We start from the raw sequence: 24,937 nt of genomic DNA on the forward strand, positions 1-24,937 counted from the left end.
GACTACTAGCAACCTTTTATCGCTTCATCCTGCTGGCTTTCTTGACTGTTTCCAGGTGGTGCATGCTCTGGGGGTAGCCTGCCTCCTTTCTGCACCAGGAGCTCTGAATAAATCTCCTGTGGGTCGACGGAATCTTCCCCCTGCAACCGCAGGCAACAAAAGACTGCATCACCGGTCCTCTGGGTCCCCTCTTAGCACGACGAGCGTGGCCCCTGGAACTCAGCAACTCTGTCCAAGTGACTCCCACAGTCCAGTGACTCTTCAGTCCAAGTTTGGTGGAGGTAAGTCCTTGCCTCCCCACACTAGACTGCATTGCTGGGTACCGCGTGATTTGCAGCTGCTCCGGCTCCTGTGCACTCTTCCAGGATTTCTTTTGTGCACAGCCAAGCCTGGGTCCCAGACACTCTAACCTGCAGTGAACAACCTTCTGAGTTGTCCTCTGGCGTCGTGGGACTCCCTTTTGTGACTTCGGGTGGACTCCGGTTCCCTTTTCTTCTAAGTGCCTGTTCAGGTACTTCTGCGGGTGCTGCCTGCTTCTGTGAGGGCTCCCTGACTTGCTGGGCGCCCCCTCTGTCTCCTCATCCAAATGGCAACATCCTGGTCCCTCCTGGGCCACAGCAGCATCCAAAAACACTAACCGTGACCCTTGCAGCTAGCAAGGCTTGTTTGCGGTCTTTCTGCGTGGGAACACCTCTGCAAGCTTCTTCACGACGTGGGACATCCATCCTCCAAAGGGAAAGATCCTAGTCCTCTTTGTTCTTGCAGAACTCCAAGCTTCTTCCAACAGGTGGCAGCTTCCTTGCACCCTCAGCTGGCATTTCTTGGGCTCCTGCCCACTCTCGACACTGTTGCGACTCTTGGACTTGGTCCCCTTGTCTTACAGGTACTCAGGTCCGGAAATCCACTGTTGTTGCATTGCTGGTGTTTGTTCTTCCTGTCCTGCAGAATCCCCCTATCACGACTTCTGTGCTCTCTAGGGGTAGTAGGTGCACTTTACACCTACCTTTCAGGGTCTTGGGGTGGGCTATTTTTCTAACCCTCACTGTTCTTACAGTCCCAGCGACCCTTTACAATCTCACATAGGTTTGGGGTCCATTCGTGGTTCGCATTCCACTTTTGGAGTATATGGTTTGTGTTGCCCCTATACCTATGTGCTCTTATTGCAATCTACTGTAACTTTACATTGCTTGCATTACTTCCTTTTGCTATTACTTGCATAATTTTGGTTTGTGTACATATATCTTGTGTATATATCTTATCCTCCTACTGAGGGTACTCACTGAGATACTTTTGACATATTGTCATAAAAATAAAGTACCTTTATTTTTAGTATATCTGTGTATTGTGTTTTCTTATGATATTGTGCATATGACACCAGTGGTATAGTAGGAGCTTTACATGTCTCCTAGTTCAGCCTAAGCTGCTTTGCCATAGCTACTTTCTATCAGCCTTAGCTGCTAGAAACACCTCTTCTACACTAATAAGGGATAACTGGACCTGGCACAAGGTGTAAGTACCTCTGGTACCCACTACAACTGGTACATCTCAGGACCCTCATCTAAGCCCTGCTCTCACCCCTCCACATTATCCTCTCAATCCTGGTTGTCTGTCATAGTTGGTTACTGGTGGGCCTCTGCCCATTCCCTCAAGGCCTTTTGGAGATCAGATTTTCTGGTGCTCCTTTTGACAAACAGCCCCATCTCCCTGCTCAACCACAGTGAAGCTCTCCAGATTGACGAGCTCAAATTCCGTTCTTGCAGGATAAGTTATAGACAAAAACAGTCAAGTAGAGTAACTATGAGTTTGGGAACAAAAAACAAAAAGGCCACTCAAGAAGAAATTTAAAGTTCAAATTGGTCTCAGATTATTATTCTGGGATTTTCAGTGTAACACAAAATCACCGTATAGCACTGCACAAACACAAGTCCTAATCCTCACCGTTGATCACCAATGTGACAAATTGGGTGACTAGGTTTGGGGGGTGGGGGATTGGCACAGAGCATTTAGGCTCAACTCAGAGGCAATGTGTAAAGTATTTATGTAGCACTTCAAACATTAATAAAGTGAAAACACCACACAAGAAAAGTCCCACATCAATTTAGAAATATAAAGTAAATGTTAATATATAAAACAAGACCAAAATGACAAATATCTAGTCAGTAGAACTGAAGATTTGCCATTTTAAATATGTACGTGAAAACAGCGCCAAATAGCACAAAGCATCAACTGTGGTATCTGGTTGTGACCGGGATAAAGTCACAAATTCAGGCCAACCGTGATAGAGCATGGCTTGGCTATAGGGATCCAGTTAGGCCCGCTAAACAACAGTGCCTTAATCCTGGTTATGAAGAGATGTGGAGTCCCATGTGGAGGATGTATCAAACAGCAGAGGCAATGAGAAGCCACTGTGAAGAGCTGCCTCGCACAGTAGCAGTTCCGGAAAGCTGCAAAGTGTGAGGCAATGTCCCTGTGTGGAGATGTGTTGCGCAGCGGCAGTTCCAATGGGCTGCGTTGGGCGAGGTGATGTCCTTGCATGGAGATGCATCAACTCCTATGGAGTGCAATGGGCAATGCAAAGTCTTTGCGTCGGTGAAGTTCACACAGCATAGGAGATGCATCGGTTCCAAGGTCCATGCGTCGAGCAGCAAAAGCAATGAACTAGTTCTGCAGGAGATGTGCCATGCCGCAGAGGAGATGTATTCGTTCTTGTGGATCCACAGATGGGTGGGAACAGCACTTTCAGGCTCACTTCCATGGGCCCAGGACTGGGGTGGAACCACTTGGGAAAGCAGGGCTCACAGATGGTGCTGGGTTCAAGGATAGTGGAAGCCTGTTATGCCCTTGAGGCTTCTGATAAGGAGGCCAGCCAAGTAGCCCTTGGAGTCACTCTGGAGTCCTGGATTTAGAGATGTAGGTCCAGTCCTGCTCACCCAGCCAAGAGGGCAACAGGTTAGCACAGCATGATAGCTGTCTTTTAGAGCAGCAATCCAGCAGAGTGATAGTTCTTTCAGCTGATCAGCAGTTCTTCTTCCTGGTAGAGTCCACAGGTTCCAAAGTGTATGGATTAGTTGGGTCCAAGCGGCCACTATATATAACTGGTGCCTACTTAGAAGTAGAGGAAGCTTCTAGAGGTGTCCACCCCGAGGTGTCAGGCATCCCCTTCCTCCCAGTCATTGCCCTACCTTGCCTGGGGCCATAAAAGACTAGTGACAAACCTTTTGTGAAAGTGCACAGCAGAGCCTTTGTGATGTACAAGTGTTAACAGCTCCTCCCCCTCGTTAACTCAGAGTGGCCATCCTGCCAACACCTATCTTCCCTTTGTCTCACTGTCTGGAAGCAATAGATAACACCAAATGACAGCTAAACATAGTCAAGTGACCCAGGATCAGGCTGCTGGCACCAAGCCAACTTTTCTTTGTGTAGCAGGCTCCGAATTACCCTTTTGATGCGGCCTCATATGCTATTTTAAGTGAGGCCAAGAGCAGTAAATGGCAATTGTCTAGGGAGCTGAGGCTCTGAGATCTCTCTTAGCCACAGAAAATATAATGTCACAGTTACCACCCCAGAATGTCTCATTCGAAGCTCCCAAACTGAATGGCACCGACACACCACCAGCTTCATCAAGGGGATCAATGCCATAGCTCCAAGAATACATGACCAGCTGAAAACCTGGTTGGTCCCAACCAATGGCCTTAATTAAGTGATTGTAACAAGTACAAATACATACATTTTCAGAGCCACCAAACTTTCATGAAACAAAAATGAACCTATAACAATCCAAAAGTTACTGTGGGCTGTAACACCAAGGACTGCTGAAAGCATGAGGTATCATGGTCATACATGTACAGGCATATAGCTATATAAGTGTTTTAATTAATGTATAACTTTCCTACTCAAGTGAAACAATGGAAAGAGTATTTTTGTCTAGAAGACCACTTGTAAATTCAACTTAGGAAAGCATAGGTATCTAAGTTAACACAATTAGTTCCTTTTAGCAGTGATACACAAGAATGCATGTATACATACACGCCAGCAGAACACAATTACTAAATTTCCTGGAAAAATGCATTAAAAAAAAAAAAAAAAAAAGGAAAATATGTATTAGTAATGTGTGGCTTTTGTTGGGTACGGTCACAGGAAAGGAAACTTTCCAAAAGTGGCATTGCCTGAACTGTGACTAAAACTACAACTTTACCATTAAAGAGAGCTTTTAATTACAATTATGTAGACATCAAACTGGAACTGACGTCCTGCTCCCAAAAGACAGCTATCACTTATTAAATGTAGTAATTTAATCCAATGTTATCCTATTGGAGAGGAAGGCCTCCCATTAGTGAAAAGCAAACGTAGGAGTTTTTCACTACTAGGACATGTAAAACTTAAAAGTACATGTCCAAATTTTTAAATACACTCTACCATGCCCACTCGGCTGTTTGGGCCTACGCTACGTAAAACATATGTATTTAAATGGAAAGGTTGGGACTGGCAAGACGTTTATTTTGTCAGGTCGAAATGACAGTGTAAAACTGCACATACAGATTGTAGTGCCAGGCCTGAGACATGTTTAAAGGGCTGCCGAAGTGGGTGGCACACTCAGCGCTGCAGGCCCCATAGTAGCATTTAATTTACAGGCCCTGGGCACATGTAATACCACTTTATTAGGGACAAGTAATTGGGTGTAAGTAATTCCACCAGTTTTAAAGGAGCAAGCACAAGCACTTTAGCACGTTAGAAATGGCAAAGTGCTAAAACCAACAAAAAGGGGCTCTGAAAACAGGAGGGCAAGGCAAAACATTTGGGAATGACCCTGCAGGAAAGGCCAAGTCCAAAACAACTTCTTTCACAGATTCTGAGACCGGCACCACAAGACTGCTAAGTGGGAAAGAGTAAGTCTATTCTCACAGCTGCCTGTATGGTGGTACCATTGGTCTGCCAAGCACAGTAGTAGTGGTCTTCTATGAAGCCTGCATGAGGAACAGAAAAATACAAATATCCATTGGTCTTAGTACAGATGATATCTGGTGTGTCATCAGAGGAGGTTCTTAGTGCTGACTTTAGCCCAAATGAGAGGAATTGGAACTATAGATGATTATTGTCCTCTACAAAAACCAGGAACTCACAATGTTTTTAGGGATGTGAAAAGAGACATCTGAAAGGTCTCTGACATACATGAAGTCTTTGTGGAACAGGAATAAAGTCCTATTATCATTTAGTGATGAGAATCTTCCTCTATGCCATGTTTCTCTAGCAAGGTGTGGATTTGTTTTTGGAGTTGGTCTTGATGATACTGAGAGGACTTTCTTGGGGATATAGAAGAGGAGGAGATTTGAATGTCAGAAAATATGTAATCTGAACAATAATGAAGTCCCACTTGTCTCTTGTTAGTTTCTGCCTTTCTTCTGAATGGTTCACATTACTTCAGCTACTTGTCCCTCCCTCAGTGACAAACAAGGAAGGGGTGGAGAGTCCCTGCGCTTCCTGTGGCCACAGATGCTTGCTGACCTCTTCTTCCCTTCAAGGAGTTTCTTGGATGGTAAGATTACTTATATTGCTACTGCTGTTGAGACCACTGAAGTGTTTGAACTCTCTGATGAAGTAACACATGTAGAATGGTATTTAGCACCTCTTACATTCCTTCCTTTTTTCAATCTCACTGTTTTCAGAGTCTCAATCCCAGTTTTCATCCTGGTTAGCTCATCGTCAGTATAAGGACTAAAAAAGAATTCCCCAAAAAACAGGCAACTTCAAAATGCACTGTTGCACCTCCAGTTGAGACTATGAGGCGAAGCTAGGAAGTAATCAAACATAATCCATGAAAATACTCAGGCTGCCAAATCACAGTAGTCTGCAGCTGCACTGATAACTTGTTTTGACGTAACCATTCCCTCTTGAAATACTTCCTGGAAGTCTTGCCTGTCTTTGCTTGTTCGTTTTTTCTGGGAAAGGCAGAAAAGAAGCACACAGGGAACTCTCCCAGCAATGGAGTAGCAATAATGGTCTTCATCACTGTAGCTGATATTTCACAAAGTTTCTTCCTAACCAAGCACATCTGTTAAATCCGATGGTTGAAGTAGCAGCATGCAATTTTCTGGCTGCTGAGACAATGACAAAATCCAGCTTGAGATCTGTTCTCAGAAATAGTGGGTGTTAATCAGCAGGCTTATACTTCTTTTGAAGTCTAGTTAGAACAGACTTGACAGATGCAAGAGTAAGAAAGAGTTGTACCACCGACTTCGAAAGACCAGGGACTAGCAGTAAAAGAGGTCTAAACGATTACCTGTGATGCAGGGTATCAAAGATCGCATATGTTGACATTGTATAATATTGAGTTTTGCAGCTCGTCTGAGGAGTACCTCACTAAAGGTGTAATGTCATCTACTGGACAGACAAAAGTAACTAGAGAGTTTGATAATGTCAGCCAAAAATCCCTAATTGAAGAGAAATCCAAAGATTGTCCAAGAATCAGGACGTCTATAATAACACCCATGAGAATAAGACCACCTTCTACAATGTTTCAAGCCTCCAGAATGAGAACTTTAGCTTCTTCTAGGGCAAGTTCTAGTAGGCAATCGTGTCCATCTATGCAAATCTCTGTACTTTGAATGCTCTAGTGAAGAGAAGTGTAGCAAAGCCCTAGGCACTACCGGTGACATAGGTAGCAGAAGAGTTGTTAAAAGTGCCAGAGAAACTGTTGGCGATGGAGAAAAACAAGGGCAAAAAGATCTTCTCTGTGATGGAGCAGAGATGATAAAAAGGAGTCAATTCTATCATAGAAGAGTAAGCACTGGAACACACAGAGTCAGAGGTTGTAGCAACCTCCTTTTCTTCAACTGGCAAAAACACTAAGAAGACAGTTCTAACAATTTCCTCTTAGTATTTATCTCTGAAGGAGAGAGAACACAAGTCCTTGACATCAAAGGTGGCATTAACAGCAAATGACCTTTAGCCCTCAGCATCATATGTGGCCTTGACATTAACGACGACCTTGACAGCAAAAGCTTAGAGTTCTTCAACATTGACTGTCTCTTCAGCATTACAGCTTTGATCAGCAAGTCGGCTGGGAACGGTGCTCCTTTCTTTGCAGGAGTTTGGATCTACACCTCGGGTGTCCTTGGAGTGTGCTGAAGCAGCTCTGGTAGCAGGTTCCCCTGCTTCTCAGCCCTCAGCCCTCCCTAAAGTAGCTTCTCAGATCCTCTACTGCAGGTCATGTACCCTAATCTTCTGCTTGTCCTTTAGTGTTCTTCTGGACACCAGGCAGTGTCAGCAGTCTTCAGGGCAACGATCATTTGGGAGGCACACGATACAGAGGTCATGGGGGTTGTGTGATCCTTTTTATCCATAGGCTGGGCACTTCACAAAAAGTAAAGGCATCCGGACAGAAAAAAAAAACTCAAAGTCCTAAAGGACGTCAAACGAAAACTAATCTGAAAGATTTGGTAAGGTTTCCAATGCTCCAGGATCCTTTTACCAGGATCCAGAAAAAAACAGAGTTGTTTCCTATGGGACATGATGGGACACTGCAGGTAGGGTGAGCCCTTAAAGACACAGGGGGTCATTCTGACCCCGGCGGTCTCAGACCGCCGGGCCCAGGGTCGGCGGGAGCACCGCCGACAGACCGGCGGTGCCCCGCAGGGCATTCTGACCGCGGCGGTTTGGCCGCGGTCAGACAAGGAAAACCGGCGGTCTCCCGCCGGTTTTCCGCTGCCCTTGGAATCCCCCATGGCGGCGCAGCTTACTGCGCCGCCATGGGGGATTCTGACACCCCCTACCGCCATCCTGTTCCTGGCGGTTCGCCCGCCAGGAACAGGATGGCGGTAGGGGGTGCCACGGGGCCCCTGGGGGCCACTGCAGTGCCCATGCCAAAGGCATGGGCACTGCAGGGGCCCCGTAAGAGGGCCCCACTGTGTATTTCAGTGTCTGCAATGCAGACACTGAAATACGCGACGGGTGCAAACTGCACCCGTCGCACATACCCACTCTGCCGGCTCCATTCGGAGCCGGCTTCCTCGTGGGGAGGGGTTTCCCGCTGGGCTGGCGGGCGGCCTCCTGGCGGTCGCCCGCCAGCCCAGCGGGAAAGCCTGAATGGCCTCCGCGGTCTTTCGACCGCGGAGCGGCCATATGGCGGTTCCCGCGAGGCGGGCTCTATCGGAATCAGGCCCACAGTGTCCGCTTTAAATCTGGTGTCTTTGGCAGCCCCCATCTGTCAACACTGCAGCGCTTTTCCTTTTTAAAAGGTTTGTGAGAGATGTTTCCAGCCACCTTTTAATGAATTAGCGACTATTTGCCATAATTAGTTTATTTTAAAAAAATTTAATAAGTAACATTTGCTGAATTGTTTTTTCTTTGTTTAAAGTGCACTTTTCTAATGAAAGGTTTTTCCACATATGAGTGTATGCATATATTTGGATATATTTTTAACAGAGTCTCCGGGACCTTGAAAACAATTCAGTGATTAGGACTACTGACGAGGATCCTGTGGACGAGAATGTCTGGTTATCTTACATACATGCACATGCTGCAGGGCAAGACATACATGTGCACACAGACACCCAGACACGTGGTAGGTGGAAAAATGAGGTAGAAGTAATTGACCTGCATGTGGGTAGATGCAAGGGTGATCGGTAAGATATACAAGTCAAAGTGAAAAATCAGTTCTAAATTAAATACACACCTAGCAAAGGACAGTTTATGAAAGGAACCACTAACATTTCTCGTTTGGCTTGTGTTTTAATAATATAAAGATTGTGTCCTAAAGTTGCTTTAATCAGTCGTAGGCTGATGCAGTCTTGTTATACCCACTTAGATGAATAGGTTACATTTGCATTCTAAAATATTCTTTTTATTGGTTAATTACATACAAATAATATGAAAATAACATGTCGCCATCACTTACTTTTGAATATCGATCATAAAACAGCCTTTTTATGCGCCACTAGGTGGAATTTTATTATGTTTCACATTCCTTCCTCTCCCTTCAATGGGACTGAGGTATATTGAGTTTTATGGTTACTTTATGGTTCCCATTATCCCCCGATAGGATCTCCAAGCACCCCAATTTATTTCTCATTTTTTGTGATGGTCTCTTTCGTGATACTCTACTTTTTCAGCAAGCGTTTACAAGCCCATGTCCCTTTCCCATTCTGCCTGGCATGGAATTTCCCATGCCCTCTATTTTCGGGCGGTATTTCTTATCAACACAATTAGGCCCAGTGATGCCCATAGTTTGGAATATTTTGGTATGCTGCCTTTGCCCCAAATGTTTAGTACATCTCTTACAAGTGATAGGAAGGCCAGTTCCAAGAACTGCTGTCATGTATTCTTCGATTTGTCTCCAGTAATACTCTATCTTTGGATAGGCATAGACTATATGAAGGAAGGAGCCTTCTTGATTACAGCCCCTTATATAGTTCAGTATTTTGGAGAAAGAGTTGACAGCTTTGTAAAATCATGGGTTGTGAATTGATTTTGGCTTTCATATGAAGATGTTCACACTTCATTGTTAATCCGCCAAACTCAGGTCACTGGTGACTCATTTTATTAGCCCTCCATTCTTACTAACTGCTGAAAGTCTGTTGGCTACAGCAGGAAACTAGCTAGAAAATAGAAAACAAATCTGCATAACTCAAAGGAAAAATACATTTATTTAAATAAAAATGTGACAGCTCTCAAAGTGAGATGAACTCTGCAGAAAGTACTTATGTGCCATCTTTCTCTACCCTGTGATATCTGTACACCACACAGACCCACAATGAAGTGAGGTGGAGGAAAGTTCAGGAATATGGGGGTGAGGTGGAGAAAGGGCTAATGGAGAAAGCTGGAAGATGAGAGTTGAAAAAGCAGTTCTCTCTGGGACTTGGAGTCCAAGGGGAACTGTAACGGGACAGTTGAAGGATGCAGTAGGTGCCACAGACAGGGCAAAGCAGTATGTTGTTTTGATCAAAAACAGAAGTACTGTTGTCGACTTCAAAGAGCAATGATTGGCAGTCACCGAAATTGAGCATGCACACTGAGACACCTAACTGTCAGACAGGGGAGAGTCATGAAGCAATGCTTCTCTTAAAGTGTTCTTCTGAGAGTGGTTCCTGTCCAAAATGCTAATACCTTCATCTTCAATTAAGAAATGTCTATGCCATGCTTAGAAACAAATGTGGGGCGAAGAGATGTTTTGCAATGGCCATTATTTGTGCTCAGTCTGCTACCAGGCCTTTCCTAATGCAAGCCATGTTGCAAATACATAAAAACACCACCATTCAAATACGTACAAATAACACAACAATCTAGTGAATTGTGTGAGTTCATGCATATTGCCATTTATGATTTACAGCAGACTTCTAAAAATATGTTACAACATAATCTTTTCTTATTTAATAAATTGAGATATAACTAATCTATATAGAACTTACTTTGAGGGTTGCTTTGGAGACGGTTCTTTAAAACAGTCGGGGTGGTCTTGTTCTTTTTCATTTGAACCGCCAAAGAAGTTTTGTGCAGGTGTCTTAGTGTTTGAAGATTTGTCTTTTTTAATCTGAACTACAGCCTCTAAATCCGATTGGTATTGTTCACATTTTCTACAGTTTGAAGTGGAGTCTTCTGAAGTTTCAACATCACTCTAAAAACAAAAAATACACACTCAATGTCACCAAACCTAGAGATAAAGGTTGTCAAAGTACAGGACTTTCAAGTGAGGCAATAGAGACTTTAGGGAACAAGCAAAATGAGACTTTGATGAGTTAAGTTATTTTCAAGAGGAAAGAAAAGGAAGAAGAAATTATTGTACCCAAGGTACAAGGTAAGCCAGGATGCATTAATAGCAAAGGATATCAGTTCCGTTCTGAAGTCTAGTTAAGCTGTTGTAAACTAACGGAATGCAAATGCATGTCTCACAAGCCCTTTGGACATGGCTTCCCACACTCACTAAGTCAGGGGAAGGCCTTCCTCAATCTGAGAGAAGTCTGAAAGTCTTTCTTTCTATCACCTCTGACATCTAGGCAGCACTAACTGTCACATTACATCAACACCCTAACAGCCCACATATTCCTTACTACACAAAAAAGTGCAATGCCATCAACAGAAGATTAAACAGCACATTGATGATGCCAAGCCTGCTTCATCTCATATAAACTCCTTCCCGTAGAACCCCACAATGGTCACATGCCCTAAGGTGATGAATTTTTACTTCATTATTTTGCTTTGCATAATGTAACAGAACTACATATATTTGCTGTGTACATTGCAGTTGAGAATCATTTTGGTATGTTTTCTTGTCATTGCTGTGACTATTTTTAAACATGTGCTTTCAACATGCTAACGTCATTTTTTGGAACCTCGTGGTGAAATAATAATAAATGTAGTCTTTGAACTGAGAAGTGCATTCCAGAGATTTTTGTCAGCTCGGTCATTAGTGAAAGCAAAACACTGCCCCAACGCTGGCCCAATTTACACAAGAGTTTATCACTCACATCTCTGAGGAACACAATGCATTACCTTCCACAACTCTGCTTCCTCTCCTACTACTCACCGACTTTAAGCCTGTCTATGACCACATACAGCACTACAGTACGCATTGTCTAGGTGTGCACTATAGAAATACCATAAACATACATTATTTAAGTTTATCAGCAATTTCACAAATCTTAAAAAGTGTGAAAGTGATCACTTTCCTCAGATTTTACACATCAATAACTCAAATTCATAGAACTGTGCTGAAGGTTGGTTCGGTGCAGAAAAACTAAAGAGAAACAAGTGGGAGGGTAATAGCTCTATATATTTCACCAACTGTAAAGCCACCCTAGAGGACCAGCTGGTTGTACAGCCAAATATTTTGGTTGAGGAGTATAACTTCGCGGAGAAATGAGAGATAACTGATGAACTAGCCAATAGATAAAAAAAAAAAAAAGGTATCCTATCTGATACACCCAAAACTGACATAAAAAGGCTTACCAAATCTCTACAGGTTAACAAGAATATACTGAATGGAGAAACTAGAGCTATAAACAGCACCCTGTTTGACATAGCCCAAGTAGTGATGTTAGGTACATTAATGAAAGCAAATTTAAAAACTAATTTGGGCAGGAAAGAGACGCTCAGAAGAAAATACGTAAATATTTTTTTCAAACTTTAACCTATAAAATACAAAGGAATTTTTGACTTTTGTATATAGGGTATATAGAGGGTACTCTGAGCATGCCAGCATTGTTTCTGTGGATGCTTGGGCTAACTACGTTGTACAGTTATATCAGGGCTTCAAGTGTAACTTTACAGGAGATGTTAAAGTTGAACCGACTGTGCCAGTCCTGCATAGTCACTTATCATCAAGAGCTGACAATCAGAGTGCTCCAGGTCTCACCAGCCTTCCAAATTGCCTGTTCAAATATGAAGCAGAATTCTGGGTGGAGTCCTCTGTTCTCCATTTATCTATGTTCTTTGTCAATCATTGTCTCCAATCCCAAATTATAACAAAGTCCTGGCAAGGCTCAATTTTATACTGAATGTTTAAGAAGGACCCCACCTTAACAACTGATAATATTTTAGCATTTGCTCTAATCGCAGAAAATATTGTAGGGACTTTGAAACTCAAATATACCTGTTTAGTCGGGTCTAAGGTGGCTTTTGCAAAGGTGGGTAGAAACCACTTATTGCGAAAGCATACTTAGTAAGGTATTCCCTCTCTTCTTTGCACAATACAGATGCTGTGTGGGTGATGGTAAAAGTGGGCTCTGGTCACAATGTTTCTGATAGAGTATATGCAATAGGCTCACTTGAACAGGGGAGTGTGCTAGGGCCCCTTTTATTCTAAATAATAGTGTCAACATTGTGACATCCCTTCCTCTGAAAATAGCATGCCAATCATTACAGTATACGAAATATATTGTATTACTGATTACAATATCAGTAGGACTTCATAGACTGATGACAGCACTGGAGCACTATTGTACATACAATTTGATGGAGGTAAACTAAGAAAAAATGAAAGTGATAATTACCAGAAAGAACATAATAAAAACAAGGTTCACGATGTATGAATAGTATTAAAAAAAGAAAAAAAAAAAAAGTTCAGCGGGTGTCTTGTTATAAGTACTTTGGAAGCTTATTTGACGAGAGGTACCTTTCGTCACCATCCTTCATCCTCAAGGTTAAGGACTCCGTCTCTTGGTTTTGCCTTCAGTGCTTTAGGGGAAAAATGATTAGCCCTTCATTATAACAGCTAATGCGGGTATTTAACAGCAGATTTTCACCATCTATGGCCTAAAGAAGTTTGCAAAGTTTCTTAATCTGTACCAGTGCTACATTTACGGAATGTTATATGAACTACTGAACTCCCTGTCTCCCACCTAAAAAAAGGCTGGTATATTGCTTGATCAAACAATTTTACAGCAGGCAAACTATGCTAAAATGTATTATTATAACTAAAAATAAGAAAACGCCTCGGATTTATCAATGAAACATTTTATATGTAAGAAACTAGTGCTAGAGAGAGATAGCTGATGCGATATGCAACAGTTTATCTACAATCTGCATTACAGCTTCTGAAGGTTGAAGACCAACTGAAAGCAACAATAACCCCAGCTTTACATAAATCTGTTGTAAATAAATCTCTTAAAGACATTTAATATAAAGAGAGCAAAATTGCTTTTAGGAAAGAAAAAAAAAAACTTGTACTTGATAGTCATAGATTTATAAGCCCAGTGTCCTAGACAATCATTTTAAGCGAAAGATTTACAGCAAGATTTAAACAAAAGTTAATGAAATACTTTTTCAGTCAAACATTTCCAATTCATTTTGAGCCACATTGGGTGCACATCGTAATAGGGTGTGCAATAGATAACTATAAGCAGGAGTCAGCTTTGCACAATTCATATGTTTGTCCTGGTGTCTTTTGTGAGTGTAAGCTCTCTGCCCCACTAACTATTTGAGGGTCCATGCATGCCTCTAGGCAAATATTTTTTGCCTTAGGTGATAATTCGCAGCGGACAACTACATTTGTCAAATTCACAGAAGTAGTTAAAAGTGGTGAAAGATAACATGGTCATAAATTGAGGTTGGTAAAGTATTTGCCAGTATTATATTAATAATAACAATATTTGCATGAAACTTCACTAAAAGCTGTCCATGCTTAGTAGTGTTTTATGAATTACAATGAGTAGGAGGGTGTTTCCTATTTATCATAGTTAATGATTGATCTTAACTAGGCGTTTGAGATGCTTGCCGGGAAAAATATGTCAATTTTATGTTTTGTGATTTAGCTAACTTGTTAACTGTTTTGCAATGGTTTTAAATGAATGTACAAATAAAATACACATTTATTGAGTAACACTGGTCAAAAGACGCACTATTTATGGTCATGACTGACAAATCAGTTCTCCTGAAACCTTTAAATACTGGTAAGCTACTCCAATCCTCGATGGGCATCTACACTGCATGACCTTTGAATGAAGGAGATCATATCTTCCAGCTTCACACAATGAGGCAATACACTACAGTGATAATACCTTGCCTGCAGCTCCAATAACCTCACTCTGAGGAACAACTTTACTAATGGGCCAAAACAGACCAGCTCTCACTGTGCAGGTTACAAAAAGCCACCAATTTGAAAGCCTCTAATACACAGAGTGCAATGTATTTCACTATGCACTCTATCAGACATAAACTCATCCTCAAATATACACAGTCACGTCCATTACCCTACTTACATGTCCCAAATATTATGGTAATAAAGGACAATGGTTCAGAGAGACTGGGGTGATCTTTTACATGTTGAGGCCAGCAGACACCTGTGAGGGGCAGATGTAAACAGGCCTGTCCCTACACTATATTCACATTGCTACCGATGTTAGTCCCTCAGAGTCTAGGTACACAGGGGAGTAAGCCACTTTCAGGAAAGGGGAATTCACCCTGCATGCGTCCCTTATCTTTACAGCACTACTATAGGGTGTCATGCCAGTTAACAGGGAGAACCCTCAATTGGCTCGAAAGACTGAAAAGCTCACAGAGGGGATAACACCACAATATTCAGGGAAACAACTCAGGGTCTTTTGTGTTAACAAGTATATTTCTTTGAAACTAAAGTGACTATCTTGGTGTGGGGACTATTATTACCCTCCATGATCTTGCGCGAAGTAACCGAAAACTGAAGAAGTATTAGAGAAGTATCATTACAGGTAATGACCATCTGGATATGTGCCATATGAAATAGATTTCCAACGGATCAACCAAATAAACACTAATAGATATGATGTTCTCTTGTGAACAAACACTCAATAATTCAACTGAATTTATTTTGGAGATATACTTACTAGAGGGAAGAAAACTTAACATAAACGAACAAGTATAAACACAATCACAATCTGAACACGAAACGGAAGTCAAACAATTCAACTAGATATACAAAAACTTCAAAGAGACACAAAAAGAAAATGGGGAAAGACTATCGCACCAAAGTACTGGCACCAAATCGAAAATGAGGAGAAAGAATGCCGTCTTGTGAGAATCAGATGCCAGGGACAGAGGATCTACACATGCACCATTATACAAGTCTAGCAAAGAACAATGATCCAAAGATAGGCATAGATTTTCACAGTAACACTACAACCACTAGCCACTGACTAATGTATGGTAAAATTTCACTATTTAGACAACAGCACTAAGAGATTAAGGAAGGAGCACTGTGTATATTAGCCCCGTGATTGGATGAAAAATTTGAAGCAACCATTACTGACCCAAAGACAGAGGGAGACAGCTCACTTGCCTTGTCCCGCAACATGGAAAGTAGTGCACTTTGTCCTGCACTGTGGGGGGCCCTCAAACTTGCTTTTGGCAGCTGCTGGGGTGGGACTATGCCCCCCAGCATTCCACAACCCAGGAGGAGGGGCAGCCAACGTAACTAAAATCAACAATTATCTCCCACAGCACAGCAGACAGGGAGACAGCTCAACTACCTTGTCCGACAGTGTGGGAGGCAGTACATCTTGTTCTGCGTGGGACCTTTTAGGACCTTAGCTGTGGTGCACCATTTTCAGTCTTTTATCGTGGCTCTGCGATTTAGTGTGGAAAGTTGTGAAAATAAACTGATATCACTGCACCTATATCTGACCCCCTCGTCATCACAGCGATCACAACGCCAACAATGGATGCAGAGTTGACCGACACTATCTGACGGCATGCAAGGGTACTGCTCGTAGAAAACTCTCCGGATCCAGTCTGATGCTTGGGGGAAATTCTAAGGTAAGGAATTTGCATCAGGAATATGTCTCTACCAGATAAATTGTTACCAAAGGTAAGTCATTTGTTCATCTTCGGCGGAGTGCTGCAAACTAAGATCATGCTAAAAAGACCCACAGGACTGAAAGACCAAAGTGGCCATCTCTGTGGACCTGACTGTCAAGGCAGTAATGTTTAGTGAACGTGTGCAGAGATGTCCATGTTGCAGCCTGGCAGATATACGGGACAGGAACTCTGCGTGCTTACGCTGTGGTAGCAGCAGTTGCTCTGGTGGAGTGAGCACAGAAGCCCTCAGGGGGGTTGTTTCATTGCCCAAGCGTACCACATTTTGACGCAAAGTAGTACTCATCGTGAGATGGTACGCTTTTGCACCACTTTCCCTTTCTTCACACCCACATATCCAACAAAGAGTTGACGGTCCACCTGGAAATCTTTGGTACGACTGTGGTACAATGCCAATGCTCTTTTTGGATCCAGACGGTGGTGTCTCTCCTCTTCATGAAGAGGATGTGGACGTGCATAAGAAGTAGGCAAAGTGATGGATTGGCCTACATGAAAAGGTGCAACTACTCTGGGAAGGAAGGATGCCCTCATACGTAGCACCACTTTGTCAGGGTGAACAGACAAAAATGGGGGCTTTAAAGGAAAAGTCTGAAACTCACTCACTCTGCGAGCAGAGGTGATGGCAACAAGAAATGCAGTTTTTAGAGTAAGGAGCTGCAAAGGACAATTGTGTAACGGCTCACAAGGAGCACACATTAAGTAAGTGAGAACAAGATTGAGGTCCCGGAGGAAACAAATGGGTGAGTCCCATAAGGAATCTACCAATAATAGACTTAAATAGGGACAGTTGGTCTGGCAATCTAAGAAAAGCTGAGACAGCCGATAAATAACATTTAGGGGTGCCGAAAGCAGAGCCTGCTGGGCTAAAGAAAGGATGAGCAAAAGAACCTCAGAAAGGGGTTGTTCGTACACCATGCCACAGATGTATTCCAACCACAGGGGTATACCATTTTGGTAGAGGGATGCCTGGCTGCCAAAATAACATCACAGACTTCGGGAGGAAGGTCAAAAGCTGTCAACTGCTGCCACTCAATCTCCATGCATGAAGGCGAAGATTTGACAGGTTCGGGTGGAGGTCCACCCCCTGATGCTGCAACAGAAGGTCCTCCCGAAAAGGCAGTCTGACTGGGGGATCTTTGACCATGCTCAGTAGCTCTGGATACCATACTCTCCATGCCCAGTCCAGAGCCACAAGGATTACTTGAGCCAGATTGTTCTTGATCTTCCTCAGAACTCTGGCCAGAAGTGATATAGGTGGAAAGGAGGCCTGAGTTCCACTTGAGATGAAAAGTGTCACTGAGCGAGTACCGCCTTGGAAACTCCAACGTGCAGAAGAGCTGACAATGAGCGTTCTCTACAGAGGCAAACAGCTCTAACCAAGGCTCTCCCCACTGCTGCAGCCACATCCAAAGGCGCAGAGCCTCTTGACAAAGGGTCCAGGACCCTACTCTGCCCTGTTTGTTGCAGTACCACATGGCAGTAGTGTTGTCTGTGAACACCTTCACCACTTTCCTTTTGGGAGAGGGAAGGAATGCTTTCAATGCAAGCCTGATTGCCCCGAGCTCCAGAAGATCAATGATGAGTCCAGACTCCACCGGAGACCTCTGATCTCCACCTCTCCCATGTGGCCATCCCATACGAGTCTATCACTACTGTAAGATCTGGTTGGGGAAGGGAGAGGGATCTGCCGTTGACCCAATCCTGATTCGAAAGCCAACTCTGCAGACCTTTCGCTGTCCCCTCCGAAACCTGGACCATGTCAGAGAGATTCCCCTGATGCTGCGCCCACTGGGACTGCAAGTCCCACTGCACAGCCTGCATATGCCATCTGGCATATGTCACTAGCAGGATGCAGGAGCGCATGAGGCCCAGCAGCCTCAGAGTCATTCTCACCGACAACCAGGATAGAGGCTGAAACATTGGAATCATAGTCTGATTATCCTGGACATGCTTTTCGGGAGGATAGGCTCGAAACTGCACTATGTCCAGAACAGGAAAGGGAGCGTCTGAGAGAGAGTCAGGTGTGACTTCAGTATGTTTATAGTGAACTCTAGCGGGTGCAGAAGGCTCGCGTAGTATGAAGGTGGGAGATGATTTTCTGGGGTGTGTTCGCCTTCAGAAGCCAGTCTTCAAGGTACGGGGAAGACTGAAACCCCTAACCTGCGCAGATGAGCTGCAACCACCTTCATCACTTTTGTGAACACCCCGAGGGGCGCTGGTAACGCTGAAGGGGAGCTCGGAAGTGCTCGTGACCTACCACAAATCGCAAGTGGTGTCTGTGGGTAGGCAAGACCGGTATATGTAAATAAGTGTCCTGCAAGTCCAACGCTACCATCCAGTCTCCTGGGTCCAAGGCAGACAGAACCTGAGTCAGAGTGAGCATTTTGAACTTCTCCTTCTTGAGGAAGAGATTGAGGGCCCGTAGGTCTAGAATAGGACGTAAGCCCTTGTCCTTTGTGGGCACCAGAAAGTAGCAGGAAATACAACTACAACCTACTTCTGATGCAGAGACCCTCTCTATGGTTCCCTTGACCAAGAGAGTAGCGACTTCCTCACGGAGAAGTGCCAGATGATCCTCCAGAAGGTGGCAGTAGGATGGAGGCATGGTCGGAGGGGCAGTCTCGAAGGGAAGGGATTAGCCCCTTCGGATGATCTACAAAACCCACCTGTTCATTGTGATGGATTCCCAGAGGGACAGGTGATGGAGAATCCTGTTGCCAACTGGTCTGAGATGGGGGATGGACTAGGAAGGCTTGGAGGCTGCAGCGGGGGCAGGGGTGGGCTAGGCAGACCTCTAATGCCCTGTCCCACAAGGCCAAGGGATTCTGCGTCCCCGGCCACCCAGGGGCTGAGTAGCATGGGTGGCACGGTGGCTGGGAAAGGGATGCAACAGGGAGCAAAGGCAGACTGTTGGGGATGAGGGGCAGTCAAAAGACCAAAGGACCGAGCCGTAGCCGGGGACTCCTTGAAACTCTCAAGCTCCGAGTCTGCCTGGTCTCCGAAGAGACAGGTGCCATCAAAGGGCAGGTCCATAAGGGTCTGTTCGACATCCCCCGAAAAACCAGATGTCCTCACCAAGGCATAGCGCCTCAAGAGTCCGAGTCAGTTGAGTCCAGTCCACAGCAAATAGTTAACTTTGCTGCATGTCTCCCATCAGCAACAGCTTGGGAGACGACAGCCCAGGCCTCCTTCGGGGTCTGCGGCAAGATTTGCGCAACGTATCCACACAAGGAGCTAGTATAACAGCCCAAAAGGCATGCAGTGATTACTGACCGCAACGCCAGACTGGAGAAAGAAATCATCATCTTCCCAAGTTGGCCCAAGTCTCTGTGATTCCCTATCTGGGGGGGGGGGGGTGGATGGCTATGCAGCAGATGCTGAGGATGCCTGGATGACAAAGCTCTGAGATGTGGGGTGTTGGGACAGGAATTTAGTGTTTTTCAGGGTGGGCCGATGGCGGCGAGCGATTGTCCTATTCACAGGAGCTCCTGTACTGGGTCTGGACCAAGTGCCCAGGAGAACATTAGTGAGGGCTTCATTGAAAGGGAGTAGAGTCTCCAAACAGAAGCCCCAGGCTGAAGCAGCTCCATCAGGAGATTAGTCCTGACTACTACAGTGGGCAGTTCGAGGCCAAGGACCTCAGCCGCCCTACTGGCCACCAATAAATAGGAGGCTTCCTCCGCCGTAGCCAGTGTAAGAGGAGAAAGCAAGCCTGCGTCTAGAGAAGTATCCAGACCCCTGGCCTCACCCAATTCCTGTGCCAAGTCCATGTGAGGATCATCTAGCTGGTATTCATAAGGGTCCAACGACCCCTCTAATCCCTGCTCATATTCTTACCCATAGGAAAAAGGGTCAGAATCTGACCTGGGGTGAGTAGGCCCCATCGAAGTTGAAAGCAGCTGGCCGCCATGAGCTTTAGGGACCGCTCCCTCAAAACCTTTGGGTGCATGGTCTGGCACTCAGAGCACGACTTTGGGTCGTGGTTGCGCTCCAAACACCATAAACAGGTGCAGATCTGTCACCAACATCATGCAGTGACAGTCTTTGCATGGTTTTAACCCGGTCTTCAGGGACATTCTTGATGCACCAAAAGTCACCAAAAAACAGGACATAAGTGTCGAAATTGGTCAAAAAATGACTAGGTTAGCTCTCTCTGGATCAGCATGTGGCACAGAAAGAAAAGAACTGAGGCAGCACGTATGTACAACCACATCATCACGACGATGCCAACGACTGACATGGAGTCAACCAACGCCACATGACGGCACAAAGGAGTACTGCTCGAAGAACAATCTCCGGATCCAGTCTGACTCTTGGGGGAAATTCTAAGGTAAGGAATCTGCAACTAGAAGTCTCTATTCACCGCAGAATATAGAGCAACCAGAGAATCTTTATCGAGGGCTATCAAGAAGGGAGACAGAAGGGAGATAACTGAGGCAAAAAAAAAACATAAGGCAACCTTGTCAAACTGTAGAAAATCATGGGCGGAAGCTCAGTGGGATGATCTCACAGAAACCATTCAAAACAAGGATATGAAGGCATTCTGGAAAATTATAGACAATGGAAGCTGGTCTATTGATATTCAACCTGATTGGGTAGTCCAACAGGAACCGTGGGTGTCACATTTGTCCGAGCTATACAGGAAGTGGGGAGGAGTTGATGTATCGCTTCTTGATGGTGAGGCTAGAGGAAAACAGAAAGATCCTCAGGTTGAGAATGAAAAGAAGCCTGTGGGATTTGGCTTGGCTGAAACAGAACAGGCCCTGTGCAAAATGAAGAGGGAGAATGCGCAAGACCCAGACTGCATCCCGGGGTGCTTCTATTTGTCTAAACTCGCAATCTGGGTCCCATATCTAAAAACAAAGTAATGCCATTACGAGAGGTAAAGATATTCCCCACTATTGGCAAGGTGCAACCATCATCCCCATCTTCAACAAGTGGAGGCAGGACGTCCATGCCAACTACAGACTGATCAGCTTGCTCGATAATAATCAAAAACAGGTTCTATCAAGATTTTGACATGGAGCTGAGACCATCATATCCTTTCAGACTTTCAAGCAGGATTTAGAGGCAAGGTCAGCACATTGAACCAGGTGTTTCGCTTTAATACAATATGCTATGTGGCCCTCATGGACATGAGGGCCGTCTTTGACCTTGACCTCAGGGAAACCTCTGGAGGGTCCTAATGAACTTCAGCACCCCAGATGACCTACTAAGGATTTTAGTAAAACTGTATTCAGAAAGTCCTGCACAGGTTAGGTGGCACATGTATGGAGACTTTACACCTGGGATTCCAATTAAGCGCAACATAAGGCAGGGGTGCGTTCTAGCCCCCATGCAGTTTAGCTTATATATTAATGGTGTGGAGGAGTGGCTGGATATCTGTAATCATGATGCCCCAAAATCTGTGGCATCAGTACTCCGTTACTCATGTTGGCTGATGACACGCTGCTACTTTCAAGAACTCGTATGTGGTACAGTTTCACCCAGTGCTGGAAGTCTTTGCTGGGGCTACCTATGGAGCAGACTTATGGGGCAGTGCTGACACCTCTTCTCTGGCCCTAGCCAAAAACAAACTCATCAGGTCAATGTGTAATCTGCTCACAAGCACACCTCTGATACCTATAAGTTTCAATTTACAAGGTCCATTCAGTGGTACTTTTACACATTTTAAAATACTGGATACAACTTTTGTCAACAGCAGAACTGGCTCCTTATCGTGACACTTTATCTCATAAAGCTAAAAAAAAAAAAAAAAAAAAAAAGAGTATGAACCCCTTGGCTTAGTAAGATCAAACATATCTGTGGACTTATTAAAATGGAGGAGATGTGGCAGACCCTGTCATATTAGGACTCCTGCTCCTAGGAGAGACTGCTGGTTTATGGATGGCAGCACACTGGTTCGTAGGTGACTGAGTCATTCCTACAACTAGTCGCAACTGTTGGCCCAACCTCACGGCTCACAAGCAGTACCTCACCAAAAACCCAAACAGTAAAAGGTGATTTCTGGCAGCCTTATGCATGGACTCTAGATTATAACATCTCAGGGGAGTCGTGGTTGAACGGATGTTACCCTTTTCTCATGTTAGCAATATGTCTCAGTCGCACACAGGGAATGAAGAAAACATAATTGGGAAGATCAGAGTTGTGAATACAAAGACCCCCACCATCTTGCAATTAGCCTGGAATGTAAAATCTCTAGCATGGAGAACCTAATCTCTCACCTAATGAGAGCTAGGTGTGATAAACCTAATCTGCCAGTACCATGTACATGAGAAGCACCTCCCAGCCCTTGTTACCTTGGAATGAAGTCTTTAGGTCAGACTCCATGGGCACACAAAGGCTGATTCCGCAGCAAGGTGACAGGCAGTATAGATTGCGTCTATGGCATCTGGTAGGAATTCCTCTAATAAGCCTGCCTGTGTGAGGTGCATTTATACGAACCATGTAGGACCCCCTAATGCAGGCATGTTCCCAAACAATCGATAAGGGGGCAGGCTTGTGGCAGCAATTATGTAAACAATTCACACCAAAAGAACAATATGTTCCTGTCACACGTAAGTGGGAAAGGGACATGATGTGATTACTTACGCACATCACTTAATTTTGCCGCGGATAGTGACGCCTTCAAAGAGTGGCACTGATAATGCAAATCAAAACATTTTTATAACCATAACAATGGCAGCCATCTTAAAAGAAATAATAAAATAAATGGACTAAAACAGAGCACGCTAAGTAGGTTAAAAGTCACTAGGTGATGGGGGCACAGGACTGCAAACCAAAGGGTTAAACTAATCCTGCTTCCCAATAAAAAAAAATTATTGATTCACCACAACCTCAATGGCAAAGGGAAAAGACACAGCCAACAAGGTGAAGAAACATTTCTAGGGCTGTATGTTGTCCAGGCTACGGAATGGTCAAAAAGAGGAGGGTGGAAAGCATCAGGACCCATCCCCTCCCGAACAGCCATCTTGCTGAAGCAGGTAAGTTGATCGTCCGAAACGGGGGGTGGCGGGGTGTTGTGTGAATGTGTGTAGTGTCTACGTGTGTGTATGAATATGGGAGGAGATGGGGTGGCTGGGAGGTGAGTGTATATGAATGTGGGAGAAGATGGGGTTGCTGGGAGGTGTGTTTGTGTGTGTGTGTGGGGGGGGTTGTCGTGTGTGTCTGTGTACGAGTGCGTGTATGCCGCAACATTCCTCCTTCAGAAATGCATCGTTAGGCTTGAGCCATAGATGAATAGGATCAGGCCCAGTTATGTTAAAAATGTAGATATTACATTCAGAACTGGCAATTTCCCCCTCAAAACATTTACAGTAAGCTGGGCCAGGAACATTATTCCACCTGTTCATTGTCCTTTTTGTCCACTGATACCAGAGTCATAAGAACACTTTATGTTTTTGCCCACGTTATCTGACTCTCACTATCAGAAAAAGGTAGTTTGGCCCTAATTATAGACTACTAGGTATTTCATACTACTGGGAGGCTGCCAGGCTTATATGATGTGACAATAGAGCAAACTGTTTTTGCTACCTCCAGGTACATATATTGGGTTTGGAGAATTAAATCTGGGAGGGGGGTGTTGTGTGAGAAAGTGCTGGCGGTCTGCTGAGTTGTGATACCGGTGGCGATATAAGGCTACCGCCGGACCGGAGGTCCTCACCTACAGCCCGGCAGTCCGGGCGGCGTTTGGCCAAACTGCAGAAGTTGTAACATGGTGGTCTTTACTGCCGGCACAGTGGTGGTAAGACCGCCACCGCAAGTCTGGTGGTCCAAGGACCGCCAGACTTGTAATGAGGGCCCTAGTGTGTGCAGAGCTCTTTCAGCAACTGAGTGTGGCTGTGGGAAAAAAACAGGTAGCTCAACTAACTGGTTAATGTGAAATGGTGAAATTACTGTTGGGAGAAGTGTAGAGTTTCTCCTAAGTACTACTCTATCTTTATGTACTATGAAAAAAGGTGGTTCTAAAGTGAAAGCCTGTATTTCACATATACGTCTTAGGGGAGTGATAGCTACAAAAAAAAAGCCACTTTCCATGAAAGAAATTGCAAAGAGCACGAGTGCATGGGTTCAAAAGGTAGATCTATGAGTCTAGTAAGAACAACATTAAGGTTCCATCCTGGAGCTGGAGGAACCCTGGGTAGAATAACCCTTTCAAGGCCTTCCATAAATGCTTTGATTACAGGAATTCTGAACAAAGACATATGTTGTCTGTTTTGGAGGTAAGCAGAAATAGCTGCTAAATTAAGTCTAATAGATGAGTATGCTAAATTTGCCTTTTGTAAATGTAGAGGGTTACCAAAAATGTCTTGCCCTGATGCTTTGAGTGGATCAATGTGTTTAGGTTGACAGTAGTATAGAAAACTTTTCCATTTTGCAGCATAACACTGTCTAATTGCAGGTTTACATGCCTCTCTAAATATGTCCATATTTTCAGAGGGGACTTATAAATATCCAATCTCTATGACTTCAGGAGCAATATCGCAAGATTGACGGTTTTGGGGTCTGGATGTCTGATTTGACCTTGCTTTTGAGTCAGAAGGTCTCGTCTGTTGGGAAGTTTCTGGCGGATAAGCACAGATAAATCCAAATGCTGTGTACCAATGCCAAAGTGGGGGCTACAAGGATCATGGTGAGTGATGTTTGTCTCAGTTTG

At 44.3% G+C, this 24,937-nt stretch overlaps 1 protein-coding gene across 2 annotated transcripts in view; it reads right to left on the bottom strand.

The window, feature by feature from the left end:
• Positions 1-24,937, bottom strand: part of BDP1 (BDP1 general transcription factor IIIB subunit) — a 1,097,554-nt gene that overhangs the window by 620,404 nt on the left and 452,213 nt on the right. For both annotated transcript variants that reach the window (XM_069224223.1, XM_069224213.1), the window contains exon 21: positions 10,404-10,609. In XM_069224223.1, the coding sequence (XP_069080324.1) occupies positions 10,404-10,609 (206 nt within the window). The remainder of the gene's footprint in view (positions 1-10,403; positions 10,610-24,937) is intronic.

Source organism: Pleurodeles waltl, chromosome 1_1, assembly GCF_031143425.1.
Source record: "Pleurodeles waltl isolate 20211129_DDA chromosome 1_1, aPleWal1.hap1.20221129, whole genome shotgun sequence".
NCBI lineage: Eukaryota > Metazoa > Chordata > Amphibia > Caudata > Salamandridae > Pleurodeles > Pleurodeles waltl.